The sequence below is a fragment of the Pholis gunnellus genome, assembly GCF_910591455.1.
Source record: "Pholis gunnellus genome assembly, chromosome: 5".
Classification (NCBI taxonomy): Eukaryota; Metazoa; Chordata; class Actinopteri; order Perciformes; family Pholidae; genus Pholis; species Pholis gunnellus.
In genome coordinates, this window is record NC_136531.1 from 7039352 (window position 1) to 7064555 (window position 25204).

The 25204-nt window shown below is 42.5% G+C and overlaps 2 protein-coding genes across 2 annotated transcripts in view; both read right to left on the minus strand.

The window, feature by feature from the left end:
* Positions 1–1172: 1172 nt before the first annotated feature.
* Positions 1173–4236, minus strand: LOC306695869 (non-structural maintenance of chromosomes element 4 homolog A-like; the record flags this gene model as incomplete). Its single annotated transcript, XM_079159294.1, has 10 exons — positions 1173–1238; positions 1359–1453; positions 1520–1568; positions 1644–1738; positions 1831–1921; positions 2498–2600; positions 2846–2997; positions 3321–3451; positions 3838–3918; positions 4035–4236. The coding sequence occupies 10 exons, from the start codon at positions 4234–4236 to the stop codon at positions 1173–1175; spliced, it is 1065 nt and encodes a 354-aa protein (XP_079015420.1).
* A 1849-nt stretch (positions 4237–6085) lies between these two features.
* dchs2 (dachsous cadherin-related 2) overlaps positions 6086–25204 on the minus strand; it is a gene marked incomplete at its 5' end in the record, with an annotated part of 28665 nt that continues 9546 nt past the window's right edge. Inside the window, 16 exons of the mRNA XM_079159927.1 lie at positions 6086–9667; positions 11437–11578; positions 12364–12650; positions 12774–12904; positions 13724–13875; positions 14003–14214; positions 14918–15031; positions 15115–15975; positions 16295–16504; positions 17787–17921; positions 20893–21132; positions 21420–22263; positions 23000–23169; positions 23252–23351; positions 23678–23865; positions 24023–25048. Of these exons, the coding sequence (XP_079016053.1) occupies positions 7062–9667; positions 11437–11578; positions 12364–12650; positions 12774–12904; positions 13724–13875; positions 14003–14214; positions 14918–15031; positions 15115–15975; positions 16295–16504; positions 17787–17921; positions 20893–21132; positions 21420–22263; positions 23000–23169; positions 23252–23351; positions 23678–23865; positions 24023–25048 (7418 nt within the window). The 3' untranslated portion in view covers positions 6086–7061. The remainder of the gene's footprint in view (positions 9668–11436; positions 11579–12363; positions 12651–12773; positions 12905–13723; positions 13876–14002; positions 14215–14917; positions 15032–15114; positions 15976–16294; positions 16505–17786; positions 17922–20892; positions 21133–21419; positions 22264–22999; positions 23170–23251; positions 23352–23677; positions 23866–24022; positions 25049–25204) is intronic.

Genomic DNA, 25204 nt, shown 5'->3' on the forward strand with positions numbered 1-25204 from the left:
TATTTTTGCGGGTATGAAAACATTTTAAAACTAATTATTATTAAATCCACTGTCACTCCGACTGCACCTTCCCGCTCTCCAAACGTTTCTCCGCCAAGTGTATCTAACCTAAATTCCTTCAGTGCATCGCAGCCTGACGTTCCTTGAGAAAAACAACCACAAACCACAATGCAGAACTTGTTTAGAGCCCAGTACATATCTCAGTAGAATGCAAACAGAGATAAATGTGAAACTCAAGCCAGGACGAGAACACAGCCGTGCTGTATTTGTCAAAACGACCTCCCCTTCCAAGTGCTTATCAGATTGGACTAACAGATGATAATCTTTTCTTCATGGGGAATCTGTGAGCTCACCCTTGTGATGATCTAATACAGATGAGTATACATTATTGTGGAGCTTCGCGATCCTAATTTGACTGTGCTTTTTTTGACACTGTTCTCTCCAACAGTATCATTTACTCAAGTGAAAATGATGCGCTTGATTACAAACTGCCCAAAGAGGAGCCCAAGACCCCTATGGGCTACAAAAGCCCCAGGTTCAATGTGTGCCAACTGGTTTGTGGTCCTTTTATCAATTGAAATGGAAATGAAGAGACATGATAAGGGCCTTAAGGTTGTTTCTGCTTTAATGTCGAGGCCCTGCCTTGACGAGGGTCCCTGTATCAGCCTGGTTCAGAAGCTCTAAATTCAGCCCACATTTCCCATTTGTTCAGTAATTTGACTACGATACGCAGGTTGGCACAGCTATGCAGTAAGTCAACTTACTGGGGTAACAACTCCTGTATTATTTAATTTTACAGATATGCTCTGAATTTGATATTGAGCACCTTTAATGCATGAGGTTGACCAGTTAACCCAACTGAAATATCATTCAAACTGAATATAGCATTCACTCATATTCCATAAATCAATTAAAACAGTACCAACATTCTCTTATTTCTCTTTTTATTATTCAAACTTCTAAAAACAGTTAAAACAAAACTTGCAACTGAGTAATTGGGATCTCAAGACGCTATGTTATGTGTTTACAAGAGTGACCTTCACTGACATTTGGCCTTTAGAACATTTCATTTAGAACAATTTGTCTTTTTTATTTAGAAATTTAAAAAAAGCATTAACACACCTAAAAACAACATTGTTTTGTTTCAGCTAAGGAAAACTGTTCGGGGTCCATCACTCGTTCTGTGTGTTTGGAGGCTGAATCATTGCGTCTTTGATGTCGTAGGCCTCTATGATCTCCTGAGGGGGAAGAAAAAACAGTCGGAACATTAAAATCATGATCAAAGACGCAAAAGAAGATTTTTCTTTGTTAAAACTGGGTCTTGTATCGTTGCTAGATTAAGGCCAAACCGTGCTAACCTTCCACGTTTTGAGGCTGATAGAGACGATGCATTGATTCTTGCTGAATGACTCTCCAGCTCCCACCTCTCCCTCTTCTCCCTCCTCTACAGGTGCTGAGACACAAAACACTGTGTTATTCCCTGGTCCGAATTATACAACAAAATATTACATCCTCTCACCTATACAAGGCAATTTGTCATCATCCATGTACACCTGTGCCAACCCATCCTGAAACACAAAAAAACGTCGTCACACCAACAGTCACTGGAGGGCAGAGAAGCTCGATTTAAACAAACAGCTCACCCTGACTAGAAAAGACGTGTGGAAAATGTTCTCAACTGTCCGGGAAAACGAGTTGGGGTCGATGACAAACTCGTAATACGATATCGGCGACGTTGCTGTGACAGAAACAGGGACACATGAGCAAATAATAACAATAACAAACACAACGATGACATGTTAATGTCCGTGAGCTCGGCTTTCAACTCACGATCATCTTGGTGATAACTCTTCAGGTATCCCAGGATCCTCTCCACGTCTTTCTCTGTCACTTCTTGATGGGAGCCTTCCATTGTCTTCAGCTGACAGACAACATCAACATAATGCCGTAAGTATCAGGAACCAATCAGGTGTTACGTCAGTGAAATACCTGGCATTGCTGCCAACCAGTCCACCAGCGGTTCTATCCGAAGCGGACAAACTACACCAACAATCTACGGTAACTTAACGATGCCGGCTTACTTCAGCTAGCATGCATGCTTATATTTGTAGCCTATTATGCTCACATTTCCTTCAGCTATGCTAGCGATATAATTTAGTTACAGTGTCGCTTTGTTACTCAGCAAGTAACCGAGCTACACTGTAACGAAATGATGTGAAGTGACAACAGCTAGAGGAAAGTGAGCATAACGGTTCATGCATATGTGGTTATGATACACCCATGTACCAGCAAAGAAGAGTGCTAACACGAACACATCTTCAACAACCGCACAATCAATGGTGATAAATGGTAATAATCACCTCAATCTTTATGCATGCTTATGTCGCTAAAGAACTACATTGATTGGCGGAAGAATGATTTATCTACTATCAATAAACGATTGCATTTTTTTGTTTTGTTTTCATGTGCAGCAACGTTAGTGTATACGTTCAGCTACCTGAGTAGGCATCGTCCTTTCGGCTTCCTTGCCGTGAGCCTTCCTCCATTCTATCTTCCGCTTCGCAGGAGGAGGCGGCGGCTCCGCATGGAACGAACCCATCCTGATGAAACGAGTCCCACGGGGATGAAAATGTCAAGAGACAGAAAATAGTGCCGAAGGACAGTTATTAACCAGGGAAAATGCAATAACAACCTAGAAATAAAAATGTAAACTCTCAGTAAATCAACAGTTTATAATTGTAGACTAAACATGTACGTCCTCCTGTGATTTCTAATTGTGAAATTCAATGAATAACAATTTGTTGTTTTGTCATCAGAAGTGGTTGTTTCCATAGGCAGGCCTTACATGTAGTTGAAGGTGGGTGCTGCCTGGATACAGGACTCTGCTCTCCTGGCCACTCTGTGCCAAGCATCGGGGGGCAGGTAGCCGCCAGCTGCCCCTCCGCTCTGCTGCCCGTCCTCCCCGTCCTCTAGTCGGTTGAGACCCATGAAGGACAGCTGTCCGAGAAGAAGAGAGATCTCCACATGACCCCTGCCTTGGTGTGCTCACATTCAAAACCTATTCAGATTCAAGTTAATCGTGTTGCTTATTTGACTGCTCCTCATTGACCTTCACCCCAGTTTTAAACGAAACAATGACGGCAAGTATGTTTCAACCAAGGGAAGAGCCTTAACGCCGGCCGAGTCGATCGATCGGTCCAGCGCTATACTTCTCACAAGTAACAGCACTCAGTGGTGCATGTTTGTGTGTGCAAGGAACTCCCAACCAACATTTTGGGTATGTATGCGCTTATAATAGTATAAACAAGAAACTCATTCACAAGTCGCTCGGCAAAAACAGTGGTATCAAAAGCAGCGCCCTCGGCGGCCAGTTGGTTGGCTTTCTCCTTTCCCAGATTTGTGGCCACAACAAGGAGGTGGGCATCCAAAGCGGCTTCTCTCACGTTCTGGACTGCCAGGGAACACAGGGAGAGCACACTGAGCACAATGTATGAATTGTTACTCTGGACTCTGAATTTCTCATTTACATAATACTGTAGTGTTATATTTGCAAACTTAAGAGTCGCCAATTAACCTAACCTGAATGTGCTTGGACTGTGGGACGAGACCAGAACACCCGGGGGGAGCACGATCCGACACGTGCAAACCTCCGATGCATATTTATTTCAATGAAGATGCTAAATATTAAGAATTTGCTCCAAATGTAAAGTGCTGCGGCTCGCCTCGACACTTTCCGTGTATCGATTAAACAGCCCTGCGGTCTAATCATGCCAAAAAGGCCTAGTCACATGGTTTGCAGCCCAAATTCAACATTTCTGTGGTTTTAATCACACCTACCATCTTTAAAAAGTTTGTTAGCCTCTTCTAAAACTTCTGAGAGCTTGTTGTTGGAGGGTGTCAGCAACTCTTCCCTATTCTCTAGAGAGGGAAACACACAGGAAGGAAATGCATCAAAGACGTGTCAACATATAAAGTTAAAACAACATCAACGTCCTCTTGCTGGCATCCCCAACCTGCCGGTCAGTCTTACTTACGTTGCACTGAGTCGATGAAGTCTCTGTACTTGCTCCGTATCTCTCTCCTGAGTCCGGGGTCATTGTTTTCGTCTTGCAGGTCAGCTGCGAAGTCACAGTCACCATCGTACCCGTCACTTTGCTGCTGCTGTTGTTCTCCTTTCCTTGGGTCAGCAGAGTCATTCTGCCGGAGAGCGTCACCACCTCCTTTGGCCTTCTTCATCTCTGACGTTAGTCAGTTCGTGGACGAGCTGTGTGTTGTGAGAGGGGAAACAGGCTAACGCAAAACATGGAAATAAATGGCTTAAGTGAATAACGGTTTCCCCGGCGATAAGCCACGCCCCCTCCCCGGCGCGTCTAACGCAAATAACCGCGAATAACTCGCGCCGCGTTTGGTGTGAACACGGCATAATAGCTTCTTATATACAGTCTGTGTGTTAGATTAAATAAAAGTCGTCTAACATGACATTAAGTGCTAGCTAAATGGGAACTAACCATAGCTAACGTTAGCTAGTTCATGAGAGCCTCTTACCTCAGACAGGATGTCAAAGAGAGAGAAACAAACTGAAGTACAGTATTTTAACCAAAGCCATAAAACAACGCTGTTTCACCCCGTGCATACAATTAAGGAGACCCCGTTTTCCCCTTTGAGTGACAGATGTCCCAGCAGCTGACTAGTAAACAACCTGTGCTTTACATTGGCTCCATCTTCGGACAGTCAAACAAAACCAGTTCTGGAATTGTTTTGAATAACATATTCATTTAATTTTTTCACTGTCATATATATTTTGATATTTGAGGTCTTATATTTTTCACTTTCAGATTTTATATTTTCAGTTTCAAATCTTATTTTTTTCACTTTCAGACTTTTGGCCCTGGTCTGGCATGGGGGGGACGGGACGTGGCATCAACTGAGAGGTGCGTGTAATCATGAGTGACAGCATAACAAAGAAGGCTGAGGACCTTCCTCAATATGGTGAGAGATCTCTTCCATCACCCTATAATCCCGAGGCCAAGGACCTGCTGAAATCACAAATACATAGGAGCGCAGAGCTGAACTGAGTCAATAAATAATTACGTACTGATCAGTGGCTACATGCAGGACACACTTGGCTGGTATCGTTCAGGGCCTCGCTGTTTATCAGACAGTTTCATGAAAGATAATATTTAGCTCCTCAGCTCATATGTTCCCAGAGGCCAGCACATTTGGATTAACTGCAGACCAAGTGGAGCCATGTTGAATCACTTCATATTTCTTTACTTTTCTGAGAGAGGCAACATTCTTAGATATTCAGATCATTGTTACAAGCATCAAACATTAAAGAATGTCTATAGTGGGAAGAATCTCCTCAGCTATTTCAATAATTAATAAATAAATTGAACCAATACTGGATGGAATTGATGAAGAGAACTAATACTGCATGTAAGATGTTATGTTAAAATGAGCTGCAATGATACATCGATATAAGGGGAAAGTGTCAAATTATTTAAAAAGTAGCAAAATAAATATGAAAAAAAAAAATCATATTTCACTCAAGCATGACTCAATGAATCTTCAAAACCAGAGTTCCCTGTAAAGTGTTGTTTTTCTACCACATGAAAATGTTTTCAAAACTTTGACTCTACGCTACTTAAAACGATTTTTAAAGGAAAACATCAAAGTTCACGAGGTTAAGATCAGAAATTGAATCATGGCATTCCCATCTTCTATTTGAAATGCAGTATGAATTGCTTCACTTTGGATACTGAATGACTGAAATGACAGAGAGTGGCCATGGAAAAAATTAATTCAGGAGAAAATGCTCATTATAAGTAAAATACAATTATATGATACATTTGAAAGAGAGACAGTTCAATTCCAATATTTTATGTAGCAGTCACGTCTCAGCTGTGTGTGGTAAAATGTCCTTGATCTATTAACCCGTTTTCTTTGTTCTTTTATTATTTTCCCAAAGTTTAGAAAAATCTGAATTATTGTTGTTTACTTTAGTAAATGTAATGTACACTAAGAAATCCTGTACCACAAGCAGTACAACAACACCATTAAATACTTAATCCAAGAAAAATTCAGAAGAAAGTTTCTTTATTGCTGACTTGTTTGCAAATGTATTAATATTTAAACTCATACAATTCTCTGGAAATTGTACATTAAGTGCTGTTTATTAACAGGTTGTCTGTAGTCTACAGTTAGCACACACAAAAGCAATCATGAAGGGAACAGACTACTTCTGTTCATGACAAAAAAAAAGTAAAAACAGCCAGAATCTGGAACTGGTTTATGAGAAGAATCAGCTATAATGCTGACCAGTGACAGGACAATGAAATCCAATTTATTGAATCCGTACTGAATTAATGTTAGTGAAGAATCAATCATATATTTTAGTTTTGTCTGCACTAGCCTTGACTTTTAAAGAATTAAAAGACACAATATAACATAAAATTAAGAACGGTCCTAGATTGAAGGAATAAAATAAGTTCTGTTGGACAAGCAATTTTCCTGGCAGTTTATTGGCAAAACATATTAAAGAAGAGGGAGGCAAAAATGGGTCTGTATTTAAAATCTTGTTTTTTATGATTCCAGGGAGATTAACTACAGACATTGGTTGCTTATTAAACCAACCTTGAAAGGTTTCCATTTAGAAGCTGCAACCAACCACATTAATAAATTGTTTCACTTTCTCCACAATTAAACATGTTTACAATAAGACATTCAATAATTAATTGCTCTTATTCAAAGTGCTGCATTAGAAGAATGTAATGCAAAACTGAGTTCAGGCTTTTCCAGATACACATTTTATAACAGAATTTAGTTATGAAATCAACTTCAAGTAATTAAATGACTACATTATGTTCAAATAACAACTTTGCCCGATATTGCCCTTTTCAGACTAAACCCATGACACCCACGAGTCTAAAACAATAACGAAGTTGTCAATAAAAAAAGTTTTACTTAAATTATGCCCCTTATAGTTCTTTAAAATACTAAAGGAATTACCTTCAGATGGCAAATGAAAGATTATTTTAGATAAACTTGATCAAAGTTTGTGTCTATACCTGGATTTCTGCCTCTAATAGGCTTGCAGTAAGGGGTCCTGAGTCAAGCCTGAAACCCCCCACCCCGGTGTCAGAGACAACTGGTGAGGCACTGGGAGTTCTAATGGTGAGAGAAGACAGTGATGGGGAGAAAGTGGGTGTCATGGCGGAAGGGGTAAGTCCTGTGTTCCTTGCTAAGGGGGAATACGCATATCTGGGGTAAGAGGGCTTCCTTCTCAGACTTGGCATGCGCCCCGGTTTTCGCGGAGGAACAGTCCTAATGCCAGAATGAGCTACTCCTGTTATGAGAGGCGGTGGGTACATGAGACAGATTGCCTCTGCTGCCAAGTCCTCGCGGCCGCCTTGAAGCTCCTCGTCAGGGAGCATCCCGATATCGGTGAAAACCGAGGCCAGAGGCTGGAAGCTTGGCTCCCAGTCCAAAACATGGTCCCAGTTGTAGCTGCCCTGCATCTGCTCCTCAAAACACATCAGTGAAGAGAGAGAATCTGCAGAGGCATGGGCTTTCGAGAGGGGAGCATACCCACTTGTCCTCATGCTATCCTCCAAATCCCTCACCCTGAGTATTGCAGGAAGTAGCCCCTCACCTCCTCCCTCCTCTTTGAAGTGATGGAGACTTTCTGTGCTGGCCATCCCTGTGACTAAACGTTTTTTGACAGATAAAATGTGCTCTGGCCCTACATCGATAGAGTGGCAGGAGATATTGTCCCCAGGTAAAGCAGAGTCTGGGAGCTCAGTGGCCTGGTTGCCTTGCACAGATTTGTCTCTTTTACGGCAGGGGTACTGATTAATCCACTTGATCTCCTGGTCCTCAGCGGTCTCCCCTTCTGCTGATCCACGGCCGCTCGAGTCTGACTGGTTGTATGGTATCGATACGTCACTCTTGGTCACCAAGATGCTGGGCTGTTTCATCTCCTGCAAAGAGATTGCACTTTGGCTACTGGATCTACCAAACGAGCTTGTACCATGGTTCAAGTTTGCAGCAATTGCAGCAGCCTTTTTGATTGCCGCTTCCTTGATCTTGTACCTGAGAACCAAGCCCACAAAAAGGAGGAGGACAAGGAGGAACATGATTAGTGAGACACTCAAACTGAGCATGTGCGCATCAAGAGGCACCCCGGTGAGTGCTTGGGCTGAGCTGGAGATATTGACGAAAACTAGGCAGGCGGTGGTCCTGGAGGCCAATTTGGGACTACCTGCAGACACGACCAGCTCCACCATGTCCTCACTGGCATGGCTGCCTCTTCTGCGATATACAGGACCTGACACGAAAATGGCACCAATTGTTTTGTTTATTGAGAAAAACGGCGATGACCTCACAAGGAAGTACTCCACCAGCCCGTCCACCCCTCCATCATGGTCCATCGCCATCACGTAACCGACTGTCTCTCCAGGCTTGGCGTTTTCTGGCAGTAGGAAATGGTACCGCTTTTGGGTGAAGACGGGACTGAACTCATCCACTCCCTTGATGGTCACCTGCACTTTTACCGTAGCTGCTTTGTCACCTTTATCCCTGGCCTCCACTACAAAGCAGTACTCAGTCTCGCGTTCGTAATCGAACGTCTGTCTGGTGTGAATGTCGCCGGTTAAGGGGTCAATGGCAAAGGCCTCCTTCTTCTCAGGGCTGCCACTGCCATAGTCCATGAAGCAGGAGGACAGAATAGAGTAGGAGAGCTGGCCGTAGATGCCCAAATCATTGTCAACAGCATGGAGAGAACAGGTGTGGGTAAACGCTGGGAGGTTCTCCAGCACAGAACAGTTAACAGTAGGGAACATGAAGTATGGAGTGTTGTCATTTTCATCCAACACTGTGATGAAGACCACTGTAAAAGCCACTTTGCGTTGTTCAGATGATTCAACACCATCAGATGCTCGGATGGTGAGGGTGTACTTTGAGTCTTCCTCATAGTCAAGCGAGTGGTTGACCACCAGAAGGCCAGATTGACGGTTGAGCTTAAGGTGACCTTTGCTGTTCCCTGAGATAATGTCGTACCGCAACAGGCCGTTAGTTCCCAGGTCAGGGTCCTGAGCACTGACCTGGACCAGCCTGGTACCTACATGGCTGTTTTCACTCACCTGAGCGTGGTATCCTGTGCTGGAAAAGACGGGGGCATTGTCATTGCAGTCTGTCACAGTAACCATAATAACAGCAGAGCTGTTCAGTGGAGGCATTCCTCGATCTGACACGCTCACTGTCAGTGCGTAGCTCTCCGTGGTCTCACGGTCTAAAGGGTTACACAGAACAAGTTTTCCTACATTTCTCATCTGATTCTCAACCTGAACCATTTTTACTTCCAGACAAAATCGCCTTTCCTCATTTCCTCTGATGATGCCGTAGTCCAAGTGGGTGTTTTCAGGGCTCCAGTCTTGGTCCTCTGCCGACAGCGTCAGCAGAGTGGTGTCCGTGGGCGTGTCCTCTGGGACGGTGAGCGTGTAGATGTCCTGGTGGAACAAAGGTGCATGGTCGTTGGTGTCCAGAATCACCACGTCTATGGCGGTGACAGTACACTGCACAGGTTCGCCTTCGTCTCTGGCCTCGACCAGAAGATGGATCAGGTTGCTGTTTGTGATGGCCTTCAAGGGCTTATTGGTGAAAACAGACCCTACAAGACAAATCATGTGTTAGTAAGCAAATAGGTTTTTTTCTGAAGCTGCAATAACCATTTTTAAATAGTAAAAAAAGGATCCAATGACTTTACAGTGTGAAAGTTGCTGATATAGTGACAAACCCACAGACAGATAACACCTCAGTTCTATGGAGATTTTAGCTGTTTTTAGCCAATTGTTGCTGTTGACCGGAGGGGAGCATCTAGCACCCTAAATGCTCCACCATATCCATCTAAAGTTAAATTTCTCTCAGGAGTTGGTAGAAAGTAAAATATAGCTAAAAAATGATTGACTATTGTATTATTTAGTATTGTTGGGTAGTAATAGACGTGACTCCAAAAGAATGCTGTCTGCTGGATGTGCAAACTGTTTGCAAACACTTTTACCAGAACAAATTTAACAGGAAATAATACATCAAATTTAAATGATAAAAAAATTACTAATACTAAAAACTGTTTCACTTTTATCAAACCATTATATTGCAGATACATCAAGCCCTCATGCAAACATGTTGATTTTGTTCTACAATGAAACTCCTTAGAACAACTTAGAAAGACCTGACATCTGGTCTCACCAATGTAAAGCTATAAAAGTCTTCTTGATTGATTTAACAGATGGTTTAACAAATACACTGATTGTTTCTGGTTAGTTTCTTTTTCGAAAAAGTAACTATAAAACATGTCTCTTTGTATGACAATATACTGACTGTTAAATCTAAATTGTGCTTGTCATTAGACACCGCAATGCAACATAATTTCCTGCGTGACTATTCTTTAACGCATTCCATATGCAGACTGTAATAGCAAATGTTCTTTTTGGATGACAATAAAGTGTTTGTCCATTCAATTTATTGTTCCACTTCATTGCCACTTAAACTTTTCTACATGGTGACTTTATTAATTCTGAGGCTCTACTCTAAAGCAGCACCATTCGTTGTCTGTGAAACAAATAGGTCTGGAAAAACTGAGAGGCACCGCACCACAAAAGCACCATATTAAAGTTCTGGATTTAGAGAGTCAACATTGATGCAATTTTCCCTTTCCATTTGAGCTCCTTACGGCAAAATATGGGCAAAAACATTTCTTTGATATTAGACTTTGGAGTTCAAACATGACAGAAGCCCATAAATCCCACTTGAGTGGAAAAGACTGGCCAGAACTGAGGAGGGGTGGTTCCATTTCAGCTCTGTGCGATTTATCTTCTTTCTTTGGTTTAGACATTTTTAAAAGGGAGATAATAGGATAGGCATGGCTCCTCTGAAGCACTTTATCTCAATGCTTTCTAATTGCCTTCTCTGCTGCTTCTCTCTCCCCCTGTCCAAGGAACTCACTCACACATCCAAGACTATAGAAATATAAACACTGGAGAAATGCTGCTGGCAGAATGACAACTCTCAGTAACCCTTGATACTGAATACTGCTCAGAATAAGACAAAGTCTTTCTCTGTGCCCTTTTCTTTGGCATGTGCCCCTTTAACTATGCCAGAAAAACTGATTTTAATGGAGAGAATAAGAGGGATGAATATGAAAATCAGACCACCATACAGTCATAAGTCATACAACTTGTAAAGCTTGGGGTAATTTGTTTTACAGAAGAAGTGCAATACATCTTGGATCATTGTTTTAACCCTCTACCGACTTCTTAACCTCCAACTTTTCTATATATGAATATACTCTACATACATACAGTGAGGTTCTACTGTCAACGAGACATTTATATCAAAGCTATTGCAGGATGTCTTTTCCATCAGTGAAGCTGTTCTTACCATTGTCTGGCTCTATGTAAAAGCCTTGTAAAGGAGATGAAAGCAGTCTGTAGGTGATCTTCCCATTGAGTCCAGAGTCGCTGTCGGTAGCAGACACTGACAAAACTAACGTATCTGCTAAAACCAACTCCGACATCTCCACCTTCAAGAGAGAATAAATAATGATTCACATCTGCAGCAAGATCATAATGTATGTTCTATATATCCAGTCAGATACCACTTCCTTATACGGTTAATAAACATTTATTATTGCTTTATAACTCCGCAACTCTTGGGTTGCCAAGTTTGAAAAATCTCTTCAGCAGAATTTGTCTATAGTTAACTCTTTATTTTATGACCCCTCAAATGTACTAAACTGAGTAAAAATACTGCACCGAAAATCTGGAAAAAACTTCATACATTATCAATTAAAAAGTTCAACTATCAAAAGTGGTGGAACCCTTTATCAACGTGAGAACCTTGTGACCTTTTATTAAAAGGGGAACTGCGATACTTTTCCATTATGTGAAATGTAGCATCCAGTGTTTCTGTAGATGGACCCATGCAAGGGACTAAAAGTCAGGATATATCAACCTGCTCTGCTTCAATTTGGTTTATTCTTTTCTAAATCTGCCTTATGTGCATTCTCCAACATTACGGAAATTACTGACCAAATCACTGAAGCACGTCTTTCAACACTTAGTTTCCAATAAGCCCTCAAGTCTGGAGTACATGTTAGTAAGTCATTAATAAAGGATTACGGTAAAAAGACAAAAATACTGAGCGAGTACATCAGGCACAAAGGCTTTTACAACCTTTCAACCCAAAAGTTCCTCTTAATCACTTTATCAAAGCATTAACAAACAACTTAATTTACAATGTATACATCCTGAATAAGACATGCCTGTTGGCCTTGAACCTTTTGACTGATAAATATCTCATCTGTACCTGGTAGGAGACCTTGGTGAAGACTGGGGCATTGTCATTGACGTCAAGCACTTCAACTTTGACCTCTCCGGTGGTCTGGTGGAGGGAATCAGACGCCCAGACTGTCAACGTGTACTCTGTCTGCTCCTCATAGTCCAGGGCTCGAGACAGGGTGACCACACCAGTATATCGGTCAATAGCAAAGGGGAAGTTGGTGCTACTGTTGTCTAAAAAGCTGTAGGTGATGGTTGAGCTCAGGTCCACGTCGTTCGCAGTCACCTGGGTGACCATGTAACCCGCCGGAAGATCTGAAGTGAAACAGAAAACGTCGTAATAAGTCCATTAAATAGATAACGAACATAGACAGTGTTTATATGTGAATGAGTGTTGATCATGGCAAGCAGTCGGAGAGCAGAGGGGGCTGGTCTTACTCTCTGCTATAACCACAGGCTCCATGGGGGGGATGGCAGGGCCGTTGTCATTGACGTCCACCACTTGGACCCTGATGGTGGCGGTGCTGCTGAGAGGAGGGTTCCCCCTGTCTGCTGCCTGCAGAACCAGCCTGTAATATAAAAGGCAGAAAACAAATGATGCCACTTTGCATAATATGGATGGAGTATCATTGTATTATGCTGGGCTGGAAACGTATGAATTATAGAGTCGCAATAATAGAATTAAGCAGATATTTTAAGTATTTGTACTTTTTCAGTAAATTCTAAAATCAGTAATTCTACTTTTACTTGTGCAGATGTTTGACTTATTTAAAAAAAACAAAGAAATCTGTCAGAAAGCTTTCTAATAAAGAAGATATAGCCAGCGCACTGTCATAATAAAATTGCTCATTGGCCCATTTCATCAAACTTGCAACACATGATCATTTCCTCTCACTCATTTACAGTCGACAGTTTCACTTATTAAACTAGTAAACCATGGATGAACCTGAAAGAGCCCCGAAGAACTTATTGTTCTGCAATTTGAGAGCAACAATGATTCGTCAAACATAATAGCGCTGCAGCCATTTTGCGATCTCCCTGCAGTGCCATAATGGCCCTCTCACTGTGACCACACACATTGACTTTACATTTAATGACTTCCCATTTAAACTTATTTTGTTAGCACTCTACAGCTTCCACAGCTGAGCCAATGGCAAAGACTCATGGGATGTGTTTGTTGAATGCAAACAAAATAACTGTTGTTAAATGGCTTGATGATTACATTGAAATATCCGATAGTATACAGATTACTTGGAATACGGACAACAATTTCCCAGAGGCTAGCTACGACAGGTGTAAGTAGAAACTTAGAGATCCACTTTGTTCTCAACTATCATACATTCTGGAAATGTTTCCATTATACTTTTTAATACGTGACGTCAGCGTACTTGTATGAGGAGGCGATCTCGCGGTCGAGCAAGACTTTGGTAGCAAGAATCCCACGAACAGAGTCTAAGACGAATGCTTCGTTGGCGTTACCGGACACAATGGAGTACTCAATCTGCCCGTTTATCCCGCTGTCAGCATCGGACGCAAACACCTGCAGAAAATACATACAAGTGATCAATATTAATAAAATCTTATCTGCAATAATCACAACTGATTATATGACATACCGGCACGGTATTTCCAATGTGAAAGAGGGCATAAATATTTATAGTGTCTACCTGCATGATGTAGGTGTTGTGCACTTGCCCCTCCCAGACAGCTGTTCTGTAGTTGCTGTGTTCAAACACTGGCGCGTTGTCATTAATATCCAGCAGGCTGATGGAGACCCTGCAGTGAGCCGTCTGCAGCCCGTTGTCAGCCAGCACCACCAGTTGGATCTGAGGGCTCACCTCATAGTCCAGAGAGTTGTCCTTCTGCACACGGATCTCACCTAGATGAGAGGAAAACATATATGGCACTGTAAGTCAAAAACGGTGCAAACACAACATGAAAGACTAGTATAGCCCAACGTATTTCAAGTTTTAGTTTTTTTTTAAATCGGATCAGGGAAAAATGAAGTCACAGTAATGGAAAGAAAAACATGACTTTTCGTCTTTAAAAAAAGGTGTTGACAGAAGCACTTTTAAGACTTTTTGGCAAGCCTAAAAAAGTATTTGTTCCTATCTCCGTATAATAATGTGTATTGAAGTGAAACTGTGTCTACCTCATTACTTTATGGAAACATAAATCCAAAAAAAGAGTTTGGGGTAAGAATATGATAAAATCAGGCAGGCAACAATCATAATTCTTGAGGAAATTCTTGTATATAAACAACCAGATGAAGCAGATAAACTGAAAGGACATTTTGAAAAGAAACACAGAAAATAACAATTGCTCAAAATGAGTGGAATAGAAAATATTTTGGGTTAAACATAAATAATTGCGAGGACTGGAAATTAAAAGTTATTTTCTGGATGCTTTAGTGGAAAATAAAATGGATGAGTGAATGAGAATTTGTGCTATTAGCATAACTCAATTGTTGAAAGCATGCATGACTTTCTTGCAGATACATAACAAGAATCCCATCTGCTAATCATCACCAGTGAACTCAAGGAAAAAAGGAACAAAGGCAATGTTTTTGTTTTGTTTCTTACCCGTGTGACGGTTGATGGAGAAAATATGATTCTCACTGCCACTAAATATGGTGTAGGTGATCCTTTGTCTGCTGTTGGTTTGGTCATTGGCCTCCACTTTTGCAATCCAAGTGCCTTGACAAAGAGAGTAAAATGGTCGATGAGGGTTTTTAATGGCATCAATGAAAACAGAAGGAATAGAGGTGGGAAAAACCTACCAGCTCTACTGTTCTCTTTGATGGTAGCGTTGTACACTTTGTTTGTGAACTGTAGTCCTTCATGTTCTCCTTTCAGATGAATGAAAACCAGGCAGGTGGAGGTTAAAACAGGTTGTCCTTTGTCTGAAACCACAACCTGCAGCTTCCTCCCAGAGAAACCTGCTCTCACTCGTCTTCTCAATGAAATCTCCCCCGACTCGCCGTTGATGTCAAACAGGTTTTCCTCATCAGACAACATAAACTGTACAGTCCCATTGTCCCCCTGGTCACCGTCTGTTGCCGTCACCGTTGTAACTATCTGGTTGGGTAGAGTCCTCATGGAAACCCACGCGTTGATGGGATTCTGCTCACAGACTGGCACATTGTCGTTCACGTCCTCCACCTGTATGGTCAGCGATGCCACAGAGCTCAGTGGCCCTTGGGCGCAGCCGTCGGCAGCCACAGCTCTGAGGGTGTATTGCGCCCGACTCTCTCTGTCCAGAGACCTCGTGGTGCGGATCACTCCGGTGAAAGCGTCCACCGAGAAGGCCCCCTGGCTGCTGTCCTCTGTCAGAGAGTAGGTCAGGTCCCCATTGGACCCCTCGTCGGGATCAAAGGCGCCAACACGCAGGACCTCCGCTCCTGCAGGTAGGCCCTCGCTGATAGAGGCGTGGTAGCTCTTACGGGTGAAGGAGGGAAAGTTATCGTTCTGGTCCAGCAGCACCAGCTGGAGTTGGGTGGAGGACCTGAGCTGGGTGGGGCCATAGTCATGGGCCTGTATGGTAAGTGTGTAATTCTGCCTTTCCTCACGGTCGAGGACCTGTGTGGTGCTTATGGCACCTGTGTGGCTGTTGATGGTGAAGCGACCTCTGTAGTCCTCGCCTAAAGACAGAAATTATAGGATGTTCCTGGTTCATTTCTATCCATTATGGTAACATTTAACTCACCAAAGTAATGACTTTTTATCATCATTTTTATCTTCCAAATGAGTTTGGCTTACTTCAGCGTTTGTTTAAAAACCTGTATGATCGCTTAGTTTCTTTCCCCTTTTGGATTTCTTTTTCACAATGTCGATGAGTTCCCAGATCTCAGCGATTAGCTTGCCGAGAACAATTTTCATTACCGATAGAAATGGTAGCCAAAACTACCAAATCATGATCCAAATAGCTTGATATACAGAGCTCTCTCCGGGGCACCTTACCTAAAATGGAGTAGTGTATAGTTCCATTTTCTCCGTGGTCTGGATCAGAGGCCTGAGCAGTGTGGACCACCCCTGGAGGAAGGTTTTCTGGCAGGCTGATCTGGAAGGAGGACTGCATGAACTCCGGAGGGTTGTCATTGTCATCCAGCACAGAGCAGAGCACTGTGACCGTACCCGAGAGAGGCCGCGTGCTGCTGTCACGAGCCTGGACTGCAGACATAAATCAAAAGAAATTCACACCTTACGCTCACTGCAGAAATCTCTGTCGAATTTTATCTAATTTTGATAGTCATGGGAAATCAGTAATATACCGTTTTCCTCAGCAGTTTCAGTCTTGAAACACCACAAGGACTGAACTGATTTTTAATAGCAGTACAGACTAAGAATGAAAAAGCAATTCCGTCAACATTACATAAACTGCTACAGCTTTTTATAATGGCTAAAAATAATTTCTATTTCTTTCCAAATTCATTTGCCGGCAGAGAAAATTGTCCCCACATATTTCAATATTTCCCAATCAGACCTGCGTGATTCTGGCACAACTTCAAGACCTTCATGCTTTTCTGTTATTATATTTAATTGTTCATCATACTGCTGACTGTACAAATATTATAATAAAACATCTGAAAGCAGTTCATCATCAAACGCGGCTGAATAGCGTGAATGTAATAGCCGTGTGTGCCCACGAGAGAGTGAAAGCAAACACTTTAAAAGGCAGAGGGAGCAGTCAGTGGAGGTTAGATATATTGTACCTCAGCTCTTTAAAAGTCTACCGCTTCCTTAACATAAATCAATCTGCTGAATTATGTTGCCGTCATACAAAAGCCCGAACTCTTTACGACTTTGGCTGTGAAGCATGTCAAGAGAGAAGGCAGAGAATGAGAAACAGAATGAGAGAAATGTCTGTGTTTGATAGAGGATTTATATGGCAGCTTTACATTTTTAGAGGGATATTTTTATAACCCTTAGAATCACAGGCTTTCAAACAGTTGGTTGTCGTTGAGCTTCACACTGGAGAAGATTTTTCCTTCAGCAGATCCTGATCACAGCCGTTGATGCTACAGGTCTAGCTGGTCAACACAAACTTTAAACTTAATCTCTAAACCTTGTCCATCTGGAGATTATGAAGAGTTTTATTCTTTACCTAGCAGCACCTGATTGGGATGGATCGTCACTACTTTTCCCAACTTGTAAAAACTCAATTAAACAAACTCATTAAATTTGTTGTGATGTATTACCACTGCTCGTTTTCCATGAAGCGTAATAAGCTTAAAATTGTATTCATGAAACTAGCAGAGGCGTGCTTTATTTCAGCTGTTTTCTCAATGTCTTTTTGACTTTCTCTTCAACAGGGTTTCTGATTTTATTAAATTACAAGTGAAGTGACAAACATGATCACGACAAACTGCTTGCCAAGGACAAGAGTGTGTTTCAGAGCACTATTTCTATCCGCACTTGTGTGTCTCTCAGGTGTAACAGGTTTGTGTTGTACCTCTGAGAGTGAAGTGATGCTGCTGCTCTCGGTCCAGGTAGGAGGTGGTGGTGATCAGACCGGTGTAAGGGTTGATGCTGAAGAGCTCGTAGCCGGCGCCGGGCAACAGACTGTACCACACCACGGCATTCTCCTCTGGGGGAGGAACACGGTATGTTAATGTTTGTTTAACACGCCCTGTGAGCTCTGTCACAGACCTCAAAACAAAACCTTACTTCATAAAATGTGTGGAAAACGACTAAAATAATACTTTAATCATGTTTTCTTTCAATCTCAGCATTCACATCAGTCCCGGGGCTGAGTTTAGCACCTCATCAGGTGCTTTCAAACAAATGTCATATTGAAAACAGAACCACGAGGTTCAGTAAATCACAGAATCACCTTTAAAAAAAAACGGACAGAGGAGCGAAACCATAATCTGAGAGCCCTTTGCTGCAGTAGTCCGGCCCCGCTGCTTGTACACGGCTCTTCTTCTGGCAGCAACACATTGTCAAGTTGCATGCAAACTGTGGTGGTCATTGCAGCTGCTCCAGAGCAATATGTGCGTTTTACATCATTTCAGTATCAGAGGAACTGTATAGAAATTGTACAACTGTCCTCCGTTTACCTGTACTGGACAGTGAATGGATGCAGTGTTCAGGGATACAAGACAATGTGAGAGCTGGTGAGGAAAACGCAGGAGACAAAAAAAAAGGCCGGTGACAAATAAAAAATAAAAAAAAATACCCGCATCATGCAGTCATTAAGGCTTACTTCTCCTCACTGAGATCAGTTTTCAGTGGAACAACCTTCTCACAAAGAAATACTGCTCTATGAAAATCTTTGCTCGCTCTGTGTTTTTTCCTGGATCTAAGTGAGAAAATGTGTTTTTTTTGGTAATTTGAGTAAACCAACATTACTGCCAGTGGTTCTATAACTGGATTGACTCTCATTTCATTAGAAACTGTGTTTTTTCGATGTCTGAAAATTGTGTTGTGTGACCCTTTATGAATGCCAAGAAGCTCTTTTGTTCACACAACTGTGAAACTTTGGAATGATATTAGATATTTGATCATTTCCTAAGATATGGGTTGTATTTTTAATCCCATTTTTGACCCAGAGGACAACACGGCTATTCTTTAAAAATCCCTCAGAACATCTGAACATTTGCGCAACAAAGTGAAATCCTGAGTAACACAAAGTTTAGCTGTCACACTCGTTGATATTGCACTTCTCCTCTGACTGACTCCAACACATGGAAACTAGATACAGGGACTGACACGGGCACAAAACAATGGTCATCTTTGGGGAACGTTGGTGGGGGAAAAAAGCAGCAGAAATGATAATCAAATAAGACTGGTGGGAGAGCGGGCTGAGCTGCCAGACGAGGCGATTTGAGGAGACAGATGAAAACACGGCGCCTATTGGCACAGATGGCTTGGATTATGGAAATCATCATGAGAGAGGACCTTTTCAAATCTCCCAGAGGAGCTGTGTGCTTGCTGTTCTTGGACAATTCTCACCCCCAGTTCACATCAAAACCCCTCTTGTTACAGATCCTCCTGCCACATGCCCTCCACCTCCAGTATTTAAAAGGACTCGCACTGTCAACATGACGAGATGAGGTGGGATTCAGGAGGCCCCCCCGAGCACAACGTGTTTAAATAAACAGGACTGATGTGTAGATTTGTGAACGTGATTATGGGGTTAGACGAATGAGATTTGCTGGGATGCACAGTGAACATATAGCACATGAAAAAAGAAACAAATGGAACACCACGTGAAGAAAAAGGGGGCAGGGGTTGGTTTCAATTAAACCGTTAATGGAGTGAAACAAAACAGACGACAACCTTGAGTCACTGCAGCGCTGACGTTTAACCAAAACATGGCAGAGTGAGCCATTTGTCATGTGGTACTTTGCTTTAAAGACAATAAAACTATTACTGCTTAAAACTGAGAAATGTTTAAGGGGAATTTCCAGGTTTAAATAAAAAATGATTACTGTTATTATTATTATTAAAACTATTCATGTCTTCATTATTTATGATAAAATACACCATTATTTTTGAGTTTAGCTACTTTTTCATGTGTTTAATCTTATTTTTATTTGGCACTATTTGGTTTTATGCATATTGAGTCTGTGGTTTTAGGCCGTTAGGCCTCAAGGAGACAAGCTAGTGCTGCCATCTAGGCTCTTTGGAGGCATACTGCGATCTCCACTTCACAGAAGGATTTCAACATCCTCTATTCTGCCATCAATAGGAGCCGAGGTGTTGTTGGGGTGTTCCGATTCATTCAGATCAATCTTTATTTTCTCAGACTTGGAAAAAAACCCATTTATGTCGAGCCAAACTTATACAGTGTGTATATTTGTAAAACCAGTACATTAGAAAAACTAGAGATGTAAGTGTCCTTTTTATTAAAGTGAATAAAAACCTTACTTTTCTTAAAAGGCTTGCCCAGCAATCCAGAAAATAATCAACGAGGAGAAAACATTCTGTAACTTGTGCTAAGCTTACTTATGTATGTATCAAAATACTTGTGTACTTAGCTTAACTCAATTACTATTTGTTCCCCTACAGCTTTTAATCACATCACATTTCCCACTCAAAATGTCAGATATTTGTCTGGAGATTTTCCCTTACACTAAAAATATATCTGGAAGATTTTATAAAAATAAGAAGAAGGAGTCGATTAAATAATTATTCAATTGACTGAAAACAACACCTGTTTCGTTAATCGTTTAATTGTTCGGGTAATTTTTTATGCAAAAAGGTTTCAGCTTCTCAATTGTGAGTATTTGGTGCGATCATTCATCTAATGGGATTATAAACCTGATATCTTTAGTCTTTAAATGTTGCACATCTGGACCATCATCTTGGGTCTTTGGAAATTGTAATGGGAATTTTTCAATTTCTTTTGACATTTAATGTGCCAAACAATTATAAAATGATTTGAATGATAATCTGTAGATTACTTATTATTATGAACATATTTAGTGCGACTAGTGATTATATTTTAGTGTGTCAAACAATTAACTGAATTCTTTTCTCCCATTTTTAACTTTGATATGATAGCATTAACTCACAAACACATAATTAACACCCAAACTTCTAATAATTATTACCTGAATCATTGTCAGTGGCAGAGACCCGGATCACTGGTTCTCCAGGGTCTCTGTTCTCCGCCACGCTGGCGTTGTAGATGCTCTGACTGAAGACGGGTGTCTGGTCATTCACATCCCCCACCTCCACCGTCAGAGTCTGGGTGGAGGAGAGCGAGGGCAGGCCGTGGTCGACTGCACGGACGGTCAGACGGTGGAAACGTTGTGTCTCGTAATCCAGAGGGGTCGACAGAAACAAGAGGCCTGTAGACGATGGAAGAAGATGAACTTTGAATATGATGAAGGTGTCTTTTAATCTTGCTTTAAACTGTCTAGAGTAACATACAATAAAACAAAACAACATACCGGTTTACAGTTAAACTTGTCAAGTGCACTGGATGGAAAACAGTGTAATGGAAACACTGCTTCAAAATGTCCTGCACTGCAATTTCATTTGTCTTAACCATCAACATATACAGTAGCACAAATATCACCGTAGCTAATATCTGTCGATATATCGGCCCAGTCTTATCTATAGATAAGAATCTTACCCGTTTTCTCCTCCAGTGTGAAGAATCCTTCCTTGTTTCCAGCCATGATGACGTAGGAGACGACCCCGTTTTCACCGAGATCTCCATCTATGGCCACAAAATGATGCAGCAGACTCCCCACTTCTGCATCCTCCATCACCTGGACTGTGTCCGCTGATATGAACACCGGCCTGTTGTCGTTGACATCCAGCAGGAACACCTGAGCCGTGACAGACGTCCGTTTCCGCTCGTCCTTCCTCTTCGCCTGGTCTGTGGCTGTTACAGTGAAGGCAAAGCTGGGGTTGGTCTCGCGGTCTAAAGGTGCCGTTACAGTCAGGCTCCCTGTGTGAGGGTTTATCTGAAAGGGGAAGCGTGAGGAAGACCTGCTGAATTCAGGGTCCAAGGTCAGCGAGTAGCAGAGGGCACTGTTAGGAAAAGTCCCATCAGCATCCCTGGCGTGAAAAGCGAACGCCAGCGATCCGACTTTGGCATCCTCCCGCAGGCCGAACATCACCAGTTTGTCTGGAAACCAGGGTGTGTGATCGTTGACATCCTCCACTATCACGCTGACCAGCACAGACATGTTCGCTCCGGGAGAGAGTCCAACATCTTCAGCTCGCACCATGAGGTGGTACTGCATGGCCGACTCGTAGTCCAGCGGCTGGTTGATATAAATGTCACCAGAGGAGCCGTCGATGCCGAAGTGAATGCTCCCGTCGCCCTCAGAGATGGAATAGTGGACTCTCCCTTTATACGAAACAGCCGCAGAGCCGATAACGGTCGCTGGCTCAGTGTCCTCTTTCACCGTAAAACGCCTCATAATTTGGTGTTCAGAGTGGCCATACAGAGCCTCTAATCCATGAACCTGCGGGTGAAATACTGTTTTAAAACTCACAGCAAAAATGCGACACAACAAGTTAAACCACTGGGAAGAATTAGGTAGTAAGAACAAACAAAATGCCTGTTAAACAACATCTCCGAGGTGTGGTGATGACTTTTGTTCATATTCACATGTATACAATGGCTGTTTTGTTGAATCGTGTTGTCCCCTGAATGGAGGTGGAGCTGTTGTTTTTGTAGAGTATGTATGCATACATTTAGGAACCTTCAGTATTCAGTGTGTGGACACCCTTTCTTCTTTGGGTATGAGAAGAAAGCTGTGACTCTTGTGGATCCAATGAGCCCGATTGTATTCATGTGAGATGATGTTAGTCCCCATAGTGGCCATTTCACATAGTGAGACCGTTTTTTTTTAAACTTGACGTCACTGTATTAAATGACCTGATAATCACAGCCTCATAAACCTTTACAACCACAAATTAGAGACCTCGGGGATTTAGGGGATATATGGCTTCCCTAGCTGTACTGAGAAGTTTCAGTGCCCGCCGTCCAACTGCCGAAAAGCTCAATTCTTGCAGAAATCTCCAAATGTCCAAAGTTTTAGATAACAAATCACAGCATGACTCTTTCCATGGTGTTCCTTAAGATCATGATGTCTTAATGTGGTATTTTGGAGGGATTTCTGATCATTTTTATCAATTCTAGAGTGGTCAAAAATAGTCTATTGTTGACCTGCTATCTCCCCCGAGCGATGTCTGTACCTGCACATGAAGGACTGCAGTGTCCTCCAGAGGTGGGACTCCGCTGTCCTTGGCCATTATTTTCAGAGTGTAGAACGACTCAGAGTTCTCGGTGAACAGCTCCGTTGTTCGGATGTCTCCACTTTCACTGTCAATCTCAAAGTGTCCGAAACCCTCAACCTGTAAATCAGCTGAGAGAAACACAAAATAGTGATACCTAGGAACTCATCAATAACATTGTAACAGTGCAAGTGCATAATGTATGTAACTCACCTGTGACCAACGAGAAGGTGACTGTTCCATTTTCTCCTGCATCTAAATCTTTGGCAAACATGTTTGTCACCAAGGAGCCAGCTGGTACACCAGCCCATATCTGCAATAAGTGAATTAGATTGGATATGTAACAACCGGTCAACCACATTGCACACTTTAAAGATGCATATCTGCAAGTTTGCTGATGTATTTTTTTTTTTTTTTTACATCCCTATGTTTGTGTGAGAAAAAGAAAAAGAAATAATTCAAGAGTGATAAAAGATGTTGAGTAATCCGCTCTTACAAAAGTACACACTGAATTTTCTTTTTTTACAGTGCTAAAATCTATAAGAAAATCTTTCTTACCTCCATCAAAAATGTGTCCGTCTACCAGGAACACACAATCTCTTGAAGTACAATATCCAGGTAGGATTCTAACACGTTTACCTGAACGTTTAGCTCCTTGCTGGCAGGCAGGTGTGTAAACTGTGGGGTGTTGTCATTGATGTCGGTGACCAGGATGTGAACGGTGGCGGTGGCATTGAGGCGAGGGTGGCCCTGGTCTGTAACCATCACCTTCAGACTGTGCTGGCTGTGCTGCTCCCGATCCAAAGCCACCCAGTTGATAATTTCACCTGGAAGGGTACAGAGAAGGGACAAAAAGGTGAGGATGCACAGTAAAGCCTAATGCGACCTCAAGGTGGCGCTATCGATGTGACTCTTTGGTTGCACTTTAAACAACAAAAACATACATTTTATAAGTCATAAGCACTCATATATATCCATGTATACCTGTTTTAGTGTTGATGCGAAAGAACTTCCCATCTGTGAGCAGGATGTACGACAGCTGGGCGTTTTTCCCAGAATCCTTATCCATGGCCTTGACGGTTCCCACCAGGCCTTGAGGCGACGACCCCTCTGACACGGTGAAGTAGTAGACCTCGCTGCTGAACACCGGTGGGTTGTCATTGATGTCCAGCACCAGCACTATCACCGTGGCTGTAGCCGTCACGTTCGCTAGCGAGGCCTCCCCGGCTGTGGCCAACACTCGAAAACGAAACGAGGATTCTGTCTCAAAGTCCAGATTGTGGGAGAGAAACAACCATCCGGTTTTTGGGTGAATCCGAAACGGAGCCGGAGGAAATCCGGCTTCTGCCTCCAGGGAGTAGGTGAGGCCCGAGTTCGACATGTGAGCTCCCCGGCTACGGTGCGCCCTGGCCTGGATGACCCTCGAATCTTTCCTGTAGCCCTCACCTATCTCCACCTGGTAGACTAATGTCTCGAAGGCCAGGCTGTCTTCAGCAGCGGTGCGGTCCACATTGACCATGAGGGTCAGTGTGGAGCTCAGGGACAGTTCCCCTTCATCTTTAGCCACGATTTCCAGGCTGTACCTCTGCTGATGACCCACCTGTAAACTCTGATTCAATGTGACCGTCCCGAGGTTGTGGTCAACAACAAACATCCCGTTTTTAGTACTTTTCAGGTGATACTGCACCCTCCCATTGGCACCGCTGTCGTAGTCGTGTGCATGAGCGATGAACAACACTGTGCCCGGGTGTGTGTTTTGAGACACTGTGATGGTGTCGCCGAGTTTGGGGAAAACGGGAGCGTTGTCGTTGATGTCGGCAACGGTGATGTTGACCTGTGTGGTGCTGTAAACCGGAGAGGTGTCAGTGTAGGCCTGAAGGACCAGCAGGGCGTACGGCTGAGACTCGTGGTCCAGAGGGTTGACGTTGCTGATCAGGCCGGACTTCGGGTGAACGGAGAACAAACCCTGAGGGTCTCCAGAGGAGATTCGGTAGGACACTGATTCTGAGTCTGGAAAGGCAAAGAGTTTTTATTAATAGATGATCAACACAACAGTAAAGGGTCTGTTCTACTAAATGCAAAAGAAAACAAATAAAAGGAAAAATAAGAAACAAATAAATTAAGAAAGGGAAATAAAGAAAGAAATAAACTAAACTCAACTTACAA